At 39.0% G+C, this 15,970-nt stretch overlaps 2 protein-coding genes across 4 annotated transcripts in view; one reads left to right on the plus strand and one right to left on the minus strand.

Moving 5' to 3' along the window:
- napepld (N-acyl phosphatidylethanolamine phospholipase D) overlaps positions 1 to 15,970 on the minus strand; it is a 21,239-nt gene continuing 5,269 nt past the window's right edge. The window contains exons 1-5 of one of the 3 annotated variants that reach the window (XM_052120490.1): positions 11,939 to 12,113; positions 5,776 to 6,061; positions 4,657 to 5,303; positions 4,423 to 4,537; positions 1 to 400 (exon numbers count right to left, since the gene is read on the minus strand). In XM_052120490.1, coding sequence (XP_051976450.1) covers positions 290 to 400; positions 4,423 to 4,537; positions 4,657 to 5,303; positions 5,776 to 6,061; positions 11,939 to 12,057 — 1,278 coding nt within the window. In that variant the 5' untranslated portion in view covers positions 12,058 to 12,113 and the 3' untranslated portion in view covers positions 1 to 289. Of the gene's footprint in view, positions 401 to 4,422; positions 4,538 to 4,656; positions 5,304 to 5,775; positions 6,062 to 11,340; positions 11,453 to 11,938; positions 12,114 to 15,970 lie in introns of those variants that run through there. The other 2 variants (XM_052120491.1, XM_052120492.1) reach the window with 2 other exon arrangements.
- Positions 15,416 to 15,970, plus strand: part of LOC127638771 (ras association domain-containing protein 8-like) — a 17,607-nt gene continuing 17,052 nt past the window's right edge. Inside the window, exon 1 of the mRNA XM_052120494.1 lies at positions 15,416 to 15,688. The gene's annotated coding sequence lies outside the window, so the exon portion shown is untranslated. The remainder of the gene's footprint in view (positions 15,689 to 15,970) is intronic.

The raw sequence follows: 15,970 nt of genomic DNA on the forward strand, positions 1-15,970 counted from the left end.
AGAGAGAGCTTCTAAATACTGTATTTGTCACACAAAAGCTCAATTTTATTGATTATTTTATTACAGCCAGACCATGATATTTGATGAAAATGGTAATCAAAAAATACATCTAAACTATTGATTTCAACATTCATATTATATTAAATCCAGAGTCCAGCCACTGGATTAGCACAAATTGCAGTTCCAAAATATGTATACAAGTCAGAGGATATGTGTGTTTGTGTATCGTCTGTGTACTTCCCTTCCCACATTTTTGTATTTTGTTTTTTAGAGCTAATGGTGCATGTTGTCACTGCTCGATCATCCGTGACTCTCCGTGATGAAGAGTGAAGAACTGATCTGGATTCAGTCCACAATTCACCATAGCAGCACGTAACTTTGCTGGAGGTTCTAGATAATGCTAATAGAGAGAGAGAAACTTAGAAACTAAAACTGCAATGTAATGTGTTAAAACATGTTTTTGATAATTATGTTGTCTACAGAGTCCCTTTGAAGGGCAGGGAGTGAACTTATTTTCGGAAATAGTTTTGCATTCCCTTGCAGTTTCCCAAAAACAAACAAAAAAAAGGTTAATCAGATCATGAAATGTCAGAGAACATATGACCACCATATGATTCACTCCAAATAGATTTATTTGTAGATCTGTTCCTCTTTCTCTGGTATTTTCAAGAAGACATATTAATGTCATCATCAGTAAAAATGTAGCAAGACAAAAGCCCCCAAAAAACACTACTGTTGTGAGGATCTGGTAGCATAAAAGGATAGTTAACCTAAAAGTAAAAATGTTCTAATTTTTCTACTACACAAATTAAGATTTTTAGAAGAATATCTCAGCTCTTAAGGTCCATACAAAACAAGTGGATGATGATCAACACTTTAAAGCTCAAAAAAGCTTTGTTTACATTTACATTTATGTATTTGGCAGACGCTTTAATCCAAAGCGACTTACAGTGCATTTATTACAGGGACAATCCCTCCGGAGCAACCTGGAGTTAAGTGCATTGCTCAAGGACACAATGGTGGTGGCTGTGGGGATCGAACCAGCGACCTTCTGATTAACAGTTATGTGCTTTATCGCACTACGCCACCACCACTTCATATAGTGTTGAAGTCTGTTTCTCTTTGGATGAGAAACAGATCGATATTTAAGTCCATATCACTAAAATTGTTTACTTCCAGTCACTTTACAATGGAAGTTCATGAGAGCACTGAGTACACGCAGCCTCTCGCGTGACACAATCGCACTGGAATGTTCACGCGAGAACAAAAGCAACAACCAGAAGTGCAGTTTGGTTTATTTACAACAGAATGCTGTTCACAAGCTTCATTGGTTATGTTTTCATTTGAAAATGTCAACGTCATACAAGACGCTGCGTGTACTCTTTAGTGAGGTGCAAGGTTTCCATTTTTAACATTCGTCTAGGGCTGGGACGGTTACCGCATTACCGCGGTCACGTGACTCCAACCGCGGGTCTGAGCTTGTCACCGTCGTCACCGCAAAAAAACAAAAACAAAAAAAACATTGGCCTGCACATGTGTGCACGTTGTGTCTAATGACATGGATTCGTTGTGTCTAATGACATGGATTCATTGATTCTAATGATATGGTTTATGTCTAATGATATTAGCCTACATGGATTCAAGGTTTTCTAAACAAAACTTATCAAAATATGGAGCAAATCCGAACTTTCGCGAGTTGGGGAGCGCAATGTTCCATGACACATAATAACATTCCATTTGTATTAGAGATGCGCGGATGGGCTATTATTATTTAATCCGCAACCGCATCACAAAACTCATCTGTCCGCACCAACGTTTTTTGATAAATGTTCAAAACCGCATCCGCGGCGCTGACTGTTTTAAGGTCTGAGCGATGCAAGGCGCTGCTGCTGCGAGGCTAGAAAGCTCTTGGCTGTTCTAGAAAGGAGACTGATCCAATGCAGCAAAGATATTTTAAAGGCTAAAGTCCCTAGTAGGCTATAGCCTATTGGCTATGTTGTATCCCCAGAATATCAGCAGTGAAGTCCGTTTCCGATTGGCGCACAGGGATAAAAATAAATAAATAAATAGTAACGCACATCGGCAAACCTGACTACTAGGCTACTGTAGCCTAAAATTTTATCATTTTGTTTTGAATTTTGTTTAAAATGCATTTTAAGATTTCTATTTATTTCTCATGTCAGTAGGCCTAGCCGCCGAGTTTCGGTTCATTTATGAGAGAGCTCACGCGCAAGAGATCGCATCGGCGCTTCCACGTCCTGCTGCTGATTATATGTCTGCTATATTTGCTTCTTATTTATTAATTCCAGGCAATTAGTTAATGAAACAGTGATTAAAATTAAGATACAATTTATACAAAACGAAATTTTAAGTTAAAGAAAGGCTTTCTACAAAACAAAACTTAATAAAGTGGTCAAAATCATGTCTGACCCATCTTCAATGCGAATGTATCTGAGAATAATCTTAAATAAGGAAATCTATACAGTGATTAGTTCATGCCAAATTACTGCTTGATGAAAATTTGACTATTTAAAATTGTGCTCGTTTTTTTTCTTCGGATGTAGGTGACAATATTTAAAGTCTGTCTATCAAAGGCGACTTCTGATGTGTGCGCCAAAGTCTGTCGGGGGGGGGGGGACTTCTCTGATCCAATGTAATGTATTTAATGCGGTTTACCGCTATACCGCGGGAATATCTTTCTTTTCAACCGCGGTTAGAAAAAATCCATACCGCCCCAGCCCTACATTCGTCAACCGGAAGGTTTCATGCATGGTTAATTGGTTTTTCGTCTGGAGTCAGGGAAAAAAATAATGTTTAATGTAATGGAACTTCCTTAAACAGCTGCAAATAAAGTGCACAGTAAGCTATGAGTCTAAATAGCACCTACACCTTCAAATTATACAATTTCTCATTAAAGTCAAACAAAAATAATCAAACTGTCACTGCCAGTATATGTGCTCTGCATGGGCAGGTTCACACATTTGTGAGGGCAAATGCTGCGGTTAAATAGGCTCTTTGGGATGCTTTGACTTTTAAATGGTTTAAAATTACATTGGTGCGCATATTTAGTACAATAATTGTCAGTGTCACTGACCTATAATATAAAAACAGCGCATATGCACATAAAAACATGTTTGAACAGCATCTAACTCACCCTAAACTTGAGAAAAAGTTTGCACTGCAGCTAGAAAAATCAACTCAAACCTGACAGTTTGTCAGAACTTGTCGAGCTCGGGTAAGGTCGAAGACCTCTATTGCATGTGTAGAATAACCGAATAGTGATTTTGATATATGAATAGTGGTATATCGAACGGTTTACTGAATGTCCAATATCCCTAGTACCCGATCCTCTCATGTACACGTACTGGAGAGCGGCCATAAGTAAACAATTGCAGTGAAAATGACTTAAATATTGATCCGTTTGTCACCCAAAGCAATCATATCGCTTTAAAAGACATTCATTTAACCACTGGAGTCATATGGATTACTTTTATGCTGCCGTCATGTGCTTTTTGGAGCTTTAAAATGCCGATCACCATCCACTTGAATTGTATGGACCTACAGAGCTTAAATATTCTTATAAAAGTATTTGACATTCTTCAGCAGAACACAAAAGATTTTTATAAGAATATCTCAGCTCTGTAGGTCCATACAATTGAAGTGGATGGTGACCAGATCTCAGAAGGTCCAAAATACATATGAAAGCAGCATAAAAGTAATCCATAAGACTCCAGAGGTTTAATCCTTTTCTTCTGAAGTGATATGATAGGTGTGGGTGACAGATCAAAATTTAAGTCCATTTTTTACCATAAATTTTCACCTTTGACCAGCCCCAACCAGTAGGTGGCAGAATGTGAAAGTGTAGATTCACAGTAAAAAAGGACTTAAATATTAATCAGTTTCTTACCCTCACCTTTCATATCGCTTAAGAAAATATAGATTTAACCACTTGAGTAGTATGGATTACTTTTATGCTGCCTTCATATGCATTTTGGACCATCTGAGTTCTGGTCACCATTCACCTTCATTATAGGACCTACAGAGCCGATTTATTCTTCTAAAAATCTTTATGTTCTGCAGAAGAAAGTAAGTCATACACATCTGGGATGGCATGAAGATGAGTAAATGATGTGAGAATTAAAATTTTTGGGTGTAATATCACTTTAAGATAACTGTCAATTTTTGTTCCTCCCCAGTCTGCCTGTTCCTAAATGCATCTGTATGCCAAACACTTTCACAGAGATAGTGTAACACCAGTGCAGCCTGAAACAATATAACAACAAAAACTGGGATCCCCTCACAGCAGCTGGAAAACTATTTCACACAATCAGAGCTGTGACAACAGGCCAGCTCACAAAAAGCCCTTTTAGATAGAGAAAATGAAACCATGTTCGTGTTTGTGTGACAGAGATGGGCTCATACCTCATAGGCTAAAGCAAACGTCCCCCAGTGAATGGCCAGCGAGTTTTTTGCCCTTATGTCCTTGTGGATCTGAACAGCCTCCTCTGGGTCCACATGCTGAGATTTCATGATCCCTCTATTCAAGACAAGTTATATCATAATTATTATACTCCTGTAAAAACAACCTAGAAACACACACACACGTTCTAACTTCTAGGATCTAGGGATGCACAAAACTACTCTCTACAGTCTTACCTGGGCAGGTATGCTCCGATCGGGATGGCAGCCAGGTCAAATGGTCCGAAGCGGTTTCCGATCTCTTGAAATGCAGAGCAGTATCCCGTATCGCCAGCGAAGAAGAAGCGATTATGGGCCCCCACGATAGTCCAGCTACCCCATAATGCTTTATTTCCATCCAAAGGCAAGCGTTTGCACCAGTGCTGTGCTGGTGTGCAAAAAAATGTGACATCATCGTGCAAAGGAATGTGGTTTCCCACCCACCAGTCCAACTCAATGACATTCTCACAGCCTGCCTTCTGCATCCAGTCCGCAAGGCCAAGTGGCACAAACCAGTGCAGGTCAGAACCAAACCGAGCATTGAGCGCTTTCACTGAACCTGCGTCCAGATGATCATAGTGTGTATGACTGATCACGACCACATCCAGGCGAGGAAGCTGTTCTACAGTGCAAGGCGGGTCGCGGTAACGCTTCGGTCCCATAAATTGAACTGGAGAGGCTCTCTGGCTGAACATGGGGTCTGTCAGAATCACCAGTCCCTCCATCTCCACCAGGACAGTAGCGTGACCCAGCCAGGTCACTCGCAGAGATGAGCCGGTCTGTCCGCACTGATCTTGGTGCTGAATAAAATAAGGCTCCAGAATGGGCAAGTGTTTGTCCAGAACCTGAGAACAGAAAACAAATCAGAGTAAATCCTATATTATATTATACACTAATATCAATGTAAAATTTCATTAAAGGCATGGTTCACCCACACAAAAACCTTTTTAAAACTTTGTTTAAAATATTAATTATTGTGTTTTTTTAAAGGCATTAAAGGGGGTCATACACATTTTTCATGAGTTTTCCATGATCATGTTTTAAAATGTCTTCCAAATCCCCAACCAACTCATTTATGTCGCTGTCATCATTATTCTCATTGTTTATATTATTTATCTATATAATTATTGAGTGTACAAACTACCCACAAACATTTAATCAACATCAAATAATATTTTAGGTATATAACCATCTTAGAATAGAACATTTGAATTATTATAATAAAGATGTAATACATAAGAAACTGGGTAATTTTTTTGCTCCCACATATTTAATTTTTAGGCTCCACTTAATTTCTGCTCCTGGTAGTGTGTTCACCTCTTTGGAACTGGGAATATTACTGTTGTTCTTCTCCATGAGGAACAGCCGCGTGATGGTACTGTAAGACGGGAACTGCCATGTTGCCCAAGGATTCACAAAGCACCCGTAAGAGTCTTGTTTGGAACACGTAACACCTTCCTCTTGTGTGTAATCCAGCAGGAAGTTTCTCTGAGGTGAGCTAATGGTCCCGACGGGGTCAGGGGAGATGCTGGGACCCCCTTCATCCTTACTCGCTTCAGTGAAAACAGATCCTTCTGCCATTTGCTCCCCACCAGCAGCTGAACTGCACAAACAGGTTTAAAAAAAAAAAAAACAAAAAAAACAGGTTTACCGCATATAGACAGGAAGTGAGAGACCTTGAGTTGTGCTGCAGAGCCAGACAAAAGATATTATTGTTGACTCAAGATGGGTACTGCATTACTTAACATGACTGCTCTGCAGAACACTGCACCAAAAAGACTAAACACTGGCCTTTCTGGCTGCTAATGCACCTTCATTTCTGCTAGTTTATATAATGAGTCCTCTCATTTCTCTGCATTACCTTCGCACACTTGCTTTGCCATCCATTATGTTACTCATATATTACACAATTTATAATTCACCAGACCATACACTACTTTTAATATTGCCTTTTTATTATCGTTTATGTAAATGTTTCTCTGAGTTCACTAGACAATATTTGAAGTTTTTATCAAGACTGTTACATGTTCTAGACTTCAATTTCAACTTCTGCACACTTCCTTCCGGTTTATTTTCTGCCACTCACGGAAGAAATGACAACACACCCAAATTAGGCTTTTAACTCTCTGTATGAGGCATATTATTTGTGTTGATCCTGACAGACCAGCCCCCTTGAATGTTTACATTGTATATTAATATACAGTACTGTGCACATATCTTAAGATGGTTATTTATATCTTCAGCTTTAGTGCGTCAATAGAAAATATAAATGTTAGACTCCCAAACATTACTTTTGCAAATAGAAAAGATTAGAATGGAAGAACCGTGAGCTCTGCAACAGATGTCATGGCCCCCACAGAGCATCGAGTGAGTCTGGGATTACATAAAGAGACAGAAGCAATTGAGAACTGTGGTGAATTCTTCAAGAAGCTTGGAGCATCCTATCTGCCAACAACCAAGAAAAACTGTCCAGGTGTACCTAGGAGAATTGGTGATGTTTTGAAGGCAAATGTGGTCACACCAAATATTGATTTAGCTTTTTTATGTTTACTGGACTTTGTATGACATATATATGAAAACTATTTATGGCATTATTTTTGAAGACATCCTCACTATGCAACATTTTTCACAAGTGCATAAAACTTTAGCATAGTACTGTACAAAAGTTTATAATCACAATGCATATAGTCAGAAGAATCTGAGTGATCTAATTACAATACATTGTTATGCACATACTGCATGATAGACACGATCAATACAATTGAAGAACAGTCTACAGGCCTTTATCACAGTCCGCGTGTCGTCGTCACATCCGGCTCCGAATAGTAGCGTAACCATGTATCTGTCCATTTATCTGTCTATAGACGATCACAGTTTTTCTAAATAAATGTATCCAACTTGGATGCACTTGGCAGTAAACATCAGCCATAAAATCTTTTCTTTGGAGTAACAGCACTTCACCTCTGTGTTATCTAGCACTTTATTATGTAACAGTCTCTGAGCGAGGCGATTATCAGCGCAAGTTTTTCCAGTTCACGAGGAGCTACCCGCGCTGTTCAGTTTACTCCCAGAGCATTATTGTGCTCAACTCAAGTCCGAAGAGGCAGCATTTAAGCGTTTTAATGTCATTGTTTTCACTATTGAAGCATGCTCGTATGCCGTTTGTAAATATACAGTGCATCCGGAAAGTATTCACAGCGCTTCACTTTTTCCACATTTTGTTATGTTACAGCCTTATTCCAAAATGGATTAAATTCATTATTTTCCTCAAAATTCTATAAACAATACCCCATAATGACAATGTGAAAGAAGTTTGTTTGAATCTTTGCAAATTTATTAAAACTAAAAACATCACATGTACATAAGTATTCAGTCTTTGCGATGACACTCAATTTTGCTCAGGTGCATCCTGTTTCCACTGATCATCCTTGAGATGTTTCTACAACTTGATTGGAGTCCACCTGTGGTAAATTCAGTTGATTGGACATGATTTGGAAAGGCACACACCTGTCTATATATGGTCCCACAGTTAACCGTGCATGTCAGAGCACAAATCAAGCCATGAAGTCCAAGGAATTGTCTGTAGACTGCCGAGACAAGATTGTACAGATTGCACAGATCTGGGGAAGGGTACAGAAACATTTATGCAGCATTGAAGGTCCCAATGAGCACAGTGGCCTCCATCATCTGTAAATGAAAGAAGTTTGGAACCACCGGGACTCTTCCTAGAGCTGGCCGCCCAGCCAAACGGAGCATTCGGGTGAGAAAGGCCTTAGTCAGGGAGGTAACCAAGAACCCGATGGTCACTCTGACAGAGCTCCAGCGTTTCTCTGTGGAGAGAGGAGAACCTTTCAGAAGAACAACCATCTCTGCAGCACTCCACCAATCAGGCCTGTATGGTAGAGTGGCCAGACAGAAGCCACTCCTCAGTAAAAGGCACATGAAAGCCCGTCTGGATTTTTTTGCGAAAAGGCAACTGAAGGACTCTCAGACCATGAGAAACAAGATTCTATAGTCTTATGAAAAAAGATTGATCTCTTTGGCCTGAATGGCAAGCATCATGTCTGGAAGAAACCTCATCACCTGACCAATACCATCCCTAAAGTGAAGCATGGTGGTGGCAGCATCATGCTGTGGGGATGTTTTTCAGCAGCAGGAACTGGGAGACTAGTCAGGATCGAGGGAAGATGAATGCAGCAATGTACAGAGACATCCTTGATGAAAACCTGCTCCAGAGCACTCTGGAGCTCAGACTGGGGTGAAGGAGCTCAGACTGGGGTCATTGTCCAACAGGACAATGACCCCAAGCACACAGCCAAGATAACAAAGGAGTGGCTACGGGACAACTCTGTGAATGTCCTTGAGTGGCCCAGCCAGAGCCCAGACTTGAACCTGATCGATCATCTCTGGAGAGATCTGAAAATGGCTGCGCACCGACACTCCCCATCCAACCTCATGGAGCTTTAGAGGTCCTGCAAAGAAGAATGGGAGAATCTGCCCAAAAATAGGTGCCAAGCTTGTAGCATCATACACAAAAAGACTTGAGGCTGTAATTGGTGCCAAAGGTGCTTCAACAAAGTATTGAGCAAAGGCTGTGAATACTTATGTACATGTGATGTTTTTCGTTTTTTATTTTTAATAAATGTTCAAAGATTTCAAAAAACTTCTTTCACGTTGTCATTATGGGGTATTGTTTGTAGAATTTTGAGGAAAATAATGAATTTAATCCATTTTGGAATAAGGCTGTAACATAACAAAATGTGGAAAAAGTGAAGGGCTGTGAATACGTTCCAGATGCACTGTAATACAGTTGTAGAAACTGGGACAGTTCATCTCTATGTTTTATTTACATTGAATTCAGTCGCAACTCACGAGTTCATCTATCTATTAAAAAAAAAAAAAAAAGCATACTTGTACTCTGTGAAGTGTTCCTTACTCACATACATCCTTTTTAACCCTTGTGGTTCCATAAAAAAAAGTTACTTAGAGGTGCTTAGAGGACAAAAATGTCCACGTCAAAAAATGCCATAAAAAAAAATTATAAAAAAAAATATATATATATATATATATATATATATATACATACACACACACACACACATTTTTCATGTAATATTTGTCTTTTTTTGCCAATGTGTGAACAGCTTGTAATGCAACTTAAAAAATGAGCCCTTCCCAGACTTCCTAGGTTGCCTATTAAAGCCTGTAGACTGATTTTCATGTGAAGGGAGCGGGTCGGTTTTGCCGGAAAAATCCAAAGGATGTGACCTTTCTGCACGCTCCCGAGAGCCTTGCCTCAGACAGTAATAGATTCTCTTCCGCTATTGAACAGCGACAACAAACTAGGTAACGTTATCTTAGAGTTGAAGTCCATTAAACGTCTGACTCCCAGAACAATACCGACTTTAAATTTTTTTTTACAACTTAATACGGTCTGGCTAAGTGGAAACATGATCGTTGTCAAGTAAAAAAAATAGAATGAACATCAGAATGACATCAATACTGAATTGAGTCAACATATTTATAATGAACAGTCTATTTTATAAACAGCTACTGTCATCATCCACCAAATTTAGCTAACAGCTATTGATAAAGCTGGCTAGCTGCTAACGGCAACATAGGCTATCATATATATGCAGTCAATGTATCATGCAAAGAACAGTGATTACTTCAAACTACAGTCTCGCATAGTCAGACCTACATCCACACTTTGTTATAGCCCTGTTCCAACACTGGAGAGTCAGTTATAATATACAGTCTCAAAGTTTGTAGTAAAACAATCATAACGGTGTATTTTTAATTATGCTACCTCATCTGTCCTCTGTCCTCTGTCAGCATGATGCCAGTGAATAACGTGGTCTCTTTGAACATTACGTCATTGTTTTGCCAATGCTGGCGTCCCTATGGAGTGTGTGCACGAGCAACAGGTAGATGCTGCAGTTCACTTAACGGCCACAGGTGTCATTAATAACAAGGGTTTCTGAATCTTACACACTGCACCTTTAATATTATTATCCACTTTCACTGACTTAAGATTTATTTAACCAACATCAGTCCTGATCATAACTACCAAATATTCATTCATTTTCAGGATTTTAACCCTTAAAAAGCCAGTTTGTTTACATAATGCTACTGTTGATTTTTTTTTTTACACACGCATTTCTCAATACACACATACAAAACACACTATGACATCAATACCAACATAATTTTAGCAGCATATTTTTTGGGGGAAAATAGCATGTATTTGCTCCATAGGCTAAACATGAGAAAAATAGCGCCATCTGGTGGAAAATGTATAATTTTTTTAAGCCAGGTCTCCAGAATGAAAGCATAATATTATACAATTCATTCGTTTATGCTTTAATTGCAATGGGATCAAATATTGCAGTTTTAATTGATTTCAATGGGGACATTTTTGTCCTGAAGGTCCTGAGTGTAACTATTATGTGTACACAGTGTATTATAGATGTATAATAGGAACAGAGGTTGAAATATCAAAATCCCCCCAAACATGCACACATTTGGCTTAATTTATACCGTTGGCACATGGGTTAAAATGATAAACAACATGACGCAGTTTTTCTTCACTTCATCATCCCTGAGTGATGATTGTACGGTGAGGTAGGTCTGTTTAGATTTTAGATTAATTGTGCATTAGTTGTTTTACGCTACTAAGCGAATCTTCCGCTCTGCGAACACGAAATTATGATAAATACCTAAAACCAACCTGACAACACGAGCTGATTTTTCAAGCATACCAGATGGTGCAACCTGCTCTCAGAGCACACACGCTTCGTTTTTATTACTACGCGCCGATATGTGCGTGTTTTTTTTTTTTCAAATAAAACAACTAAAGCCGTTAATAGCGCAGGTACGTACCGATGCGTAATGTTCCCAATGAAAAAACTTCAGCCCAAACAGCAGAAAGAACAACAACAACCACCACCACCGCCACAGCAGCAGCAGCAGCAGCAGATGAATGTTGGTTTTTGTGAGACACAAGTGCACGCCCATCACCGCTCTGATATCACAAGAGTAGTGCGCTTGAGCTTACACTGCCCTTTAGTGGTACAATATTGTAACTACATAAAACACTTTCCACTTAATGCTGTTTTAAATAAATAAACACTGCGGTAAGATAGTTATAAGCCTTTAAAAATATCGATATAGTTATAATACAATTTCAGCTGATTGTGTTATTTACAGAGCTGCGACAATAAAGGCAGTTGCAGTTCCAAACTTGTACCACAGGAGGGCGTTTAAGACATTGCCCGAGTATAAGAGCTACGGTGGCTCAAAACGCCAAACGAATTGACACTATTTCAAATCTTAAAACATTTTCATAACAACCATAAAGGAATCGTTTGTTGATGGATGAGGAAAAACAGCTCGTTTTAAAGGTCAACTTAATGCAAGAGTACACATAATTCTGAACAGATCATAAACTTTTTCTGAGTTAAATCTGCATGCGAATCACCTTCCAATGGTTTCTCCTCTGCTGGTCACGTGTGATATACCGATGCAACCTCGTAAACAGAATGTGGTTCCTCTGCACACAGCTGACAGTCTCCTGAACTCATGTCGGAGTGTCAGCATATCCAACTGAGTTCAAACAGACTGTGTGCCGTCTCACATGCCGTGTCTGTAAACTCTTGCTGTCACTTCCGCATAATTTACACAACACACATGCGCGCAATGAGAGCTGATGCACGTGCCTTCCTCGCTCATGTCCACATACAATTCACAAAATGCACATTTATACTGACTTAATGCACATTTCTAATCACAGTGAATGGAAATTTAAAGTAGCAATAATTCTGAAAGATTCACACATGTTGTGGTCTCGTTGAGTCAGTCCAATAGTCCTACACTGCCCTCATGTGGTGAATTATTGCAACTGCATTTAACTCCACATAGCCTTCTCAAATCTGTCAGGGGTGTCTGGTCTCCAAATCACAGCTCAGTGTAATATAAATACCTCGGCAAACAAGTTGAAAAACTTCAGAGTACAGTCTCTTTTCAAAATGTAACCACAAATAAACATAACTCTTTTGCATTTAACAAATGTACAATGAATGTTTCTCCTCTTTTACCAACTTCTAATGGTTTATTACAGTGTTTATTAATCTAGGTCTTTGAGGTGTACTCCCAACATTACAAATTTGGGTTGTCTCCCTTCTCTAACATGCCTAGTTCAATTTATCAGTTCATAGGTAGAGTACTCTAACATCCAAAATGAGAAACACTGATTTATTACAAGGAGAATTAATAATAGTATTTCAACACTATATTGAAATTGTGGGAGGGGGTTTTGTTGTGTTATGTTGTTTAATAGTCTCTCAGAGGAAGGAGGAGACCGTGCTCTTACAGTCAGGCAGGTCAGCAGCAGCACCAGGTTGCACCAGCTGTAAATTCTTATGTAAGTTGGGACATAAAGTTCATGCTAAAGGCTTAGTAACTACTAGTTAGTTTGTAACTATTGATTTGGTTGCACCACCTGTTCTTAAGGCAAGACTTAACTAGAATGTCATAAGCTCTCTGTAAAGTAATGTGTAGTATGGATACGGATAATATGATGTTTACCTGTACTGATCAAATAAACAGCCTTCAAATTTGACGCAGAAGTGTTAAAAAGCTTAAAAATCTTGTTACGGTTGACATTCAAACCTTGTTTGTCACATAACTGTCTGCTTTAATAAATTATCCCCATTAAAAAAAATAGCCCACGTAATAAAAGTAGATTTAATAAATAGTATATTTAGTATATTTAAATAGCAATATATATATATAGGAACTGTATCTAAAATAAATGAGTGGTGATAAATAAATACTAATAAAACAGTCTGGAAAAACAGACATTTATTCATTTTAATATCATATATATATATTGAATATGATGAAACTTGACACTGGGCGACACACCCTGAAAACTGCACTGTTAGAATGGTTTTATTCCATCTGTTACTGCTGGTCAGAGGCTTCCGTAAATATTTACTTCATACGTAGGGTTACGTTCTACCTAAGTTTAATGATGCAATGCTCAAATATTTAGTAGTGCATAAATTGTGACTTAGTGCCTATTTACGCCACAACTAGGCGTAACAACTAAGTTGTAACATACGTATAGCTGGTGGAACCGGCCCCTGGTCTCTAATAGAAACAAATGCATACTGTGTTATCCCACATAACCCAGAGTAATAGATCACAGATTTCTGGGTGGATAATCCCATCATCGACTGGACAGACTTCATATGCTTCAGAGAAGATTAAGCAGACTAATCCACTATTTTGAGCCGAATAACATCTCTCCAACATAGGACATGTTTATCATGTACTCTGATATGTTCAGTACTGTATACAGTATATGGTAAGTGAAAGATAAATAAAGATATACATCACAGATATACAATAAACATTCAGAATGTCAAGCCAAAATCAATCTAGTACAGATAGGCTACAAACAGTGTACCAGATTCAAGTGTATTATGCTTTTGCCACATTGGTTCTTAACAAAACCATTACAATAAAACAAAATAAAGAAAATAAAAAAGAAAACTTAGGAAGAAAAAAGAAAACGCAGTGTTATGATCTTGGGTTGTTCAATTGGTCAGGTCTAGGCTCAGCAATGTTTTGCAGCAATAAAATGAAGTCAGCTGACTACCTGAATGTACTGAATGACCAGGTTATCCTTCCCTTTCTTCCCTGACTCACAGGCATATTTCAGGACGTCAATGCCAAGATTCATCAGGCTCAAATTGTGAAAGAGTGGTTCAGGTAGCATGAAGAATCATTTTCACACATGAATTGGCCACCACAGTGTCCTGACCTTACCCCATTGAAAGTCTTTGGGATGTGCTGGAGAAGACTTTACGGAGTGGCTCAACTCTCCCGTCATCAATACAAGATCTCAGCCAAAAATGTATTCAATTTGGGATGGAAATAAATGTTGTGAAGTTGCATAAGTTTGTCGAAACAATGCCATGAATAATGTGTGCCGTAATGAAAGCTAAAGGCGGTCCAACCAAATAACAAGTATATATGCAACTTTTTGGGGGACAGGCAGTGTATTTGAATGCGAACTACTGATCTGTGTTAAACATAATTATCATTCAAGTTATTAAATAAAAGTTGTATTGGAAAGTGTTAACAAATTGTAATTTTAATAAAACCTGTGTACTTTGCCAAACAAACCCTAAACCCTCTCACTGTGTGTGTGTGTGTGTGTGTGTGTGTGTGTGTGTGTGTGTGTGTGTGTGTGTGTGTGCGTGTATTTATCACTTTGTGGGGACCAAATGTCCCCATAAGGATAGTAAAACCCGAAATTTTTGACCTTGTGGGGACATTTTGTCGGTCCCCATAAGGAAAACAGCTTATAAATCATACTAAATTATGTTTTTTGAAAATGTAAAAATGCAGAAAGTTTTCTGTGAGGGTTAGGTTTAGGGGTAGGGTTAGATTTAGGGGATAGAATATAAAGTTTGTACAGTATAAAAACCATTATGTCTATGGAAAGTCCCCATAAAACATGGAAACACAACATGTGTGTGTGTGTGTGTGTGTGTGTGTGTGTGTGTGTGTGTGTGAGCGTGTATTTATCACTTTGTGGGGACCAAATGTCCCCATAAGGATAGTAAAACCCGAAATTTTTGACCTTGTGGGGACATTTTGTCAGTCCCCATGAGGAAAACAACTTATAAATCATACTAAATTATGTTTTTTGAAAATGTAAAAATGCAGAAAGTTTTCTGTGAGGGTTAGGTTTAGGGGTAGGGTTAGGTTTAGGGGATAGAATATAAAGTTTGTACAGTATAAAAACCATTATTTCTATGGAAAGTCCCCATAAAACATGGAAACACAACATGTGTGTGTGTGTGTGTGTGTGTGTGTGTGTGTGTGTGTGTGTGTGACACAGTTGTTCAGTGCGGGCAGTGGAGCTTTAAAGCGGTCCGTCCATGATGCCTCGCGCGGTGTCCCGTTCACTGTATTTCCTCGAGTGAAGCGCAGAGCTGCAGCTGCTGATGTAACGGGTCACACCGCGCGCACAACTTGAGCAAGACCGGATACATATTACCGCCCTGACCGGACCGTATTTAATACGATTGTCTGAAGAGAGTGTTCATGAAACATTGCATGGATAAATCAGATCATCAACGCAAATCTCGGTTCTGCATTGGCGGACTGAAGTGGACCCGGACTGAGGCTCGTGAATGACTGCAGGCATACGCAGGTACGGAAATAATTTTAAATAGACGTCTCTAAATACAATGTTACCATGTTTCAGACCATCGGTGAAGCCCGAGAGAAGTCCGACATTTATTAAATGTGTATTCATGGGGCACCTTTAAATAGTTGAGGAAGGGACGCAATTGCGAGGCGTTTAATCATCACACGCACGAGAACAGACGCATGACACGAGACAGTGTGCAGTCACTGTCAGGGCTTTTCCAACAGCTCTTGTATTCTCATCTGTGCTGTTAAAGGGTGAAAATAGCCGTGTGATGGTCAGTGT

Source organism: Xyrauchen texanus, chromosome 47 (assembly GCF_025860055.1).
Source record: "Xyrauchen texanus isolate HMW12.3.18 chromosome 47, RBS_HiC_50CHRs, whole genome shotgun sequence".
Classification (NCBI taxonomy): domain Eukaryota; kingdom Metazoa; phylum Chordata; class Actinopteri; order Cypriniformes; family Catostomidae; genus Xyrauchen; species Xyrauchen texanus.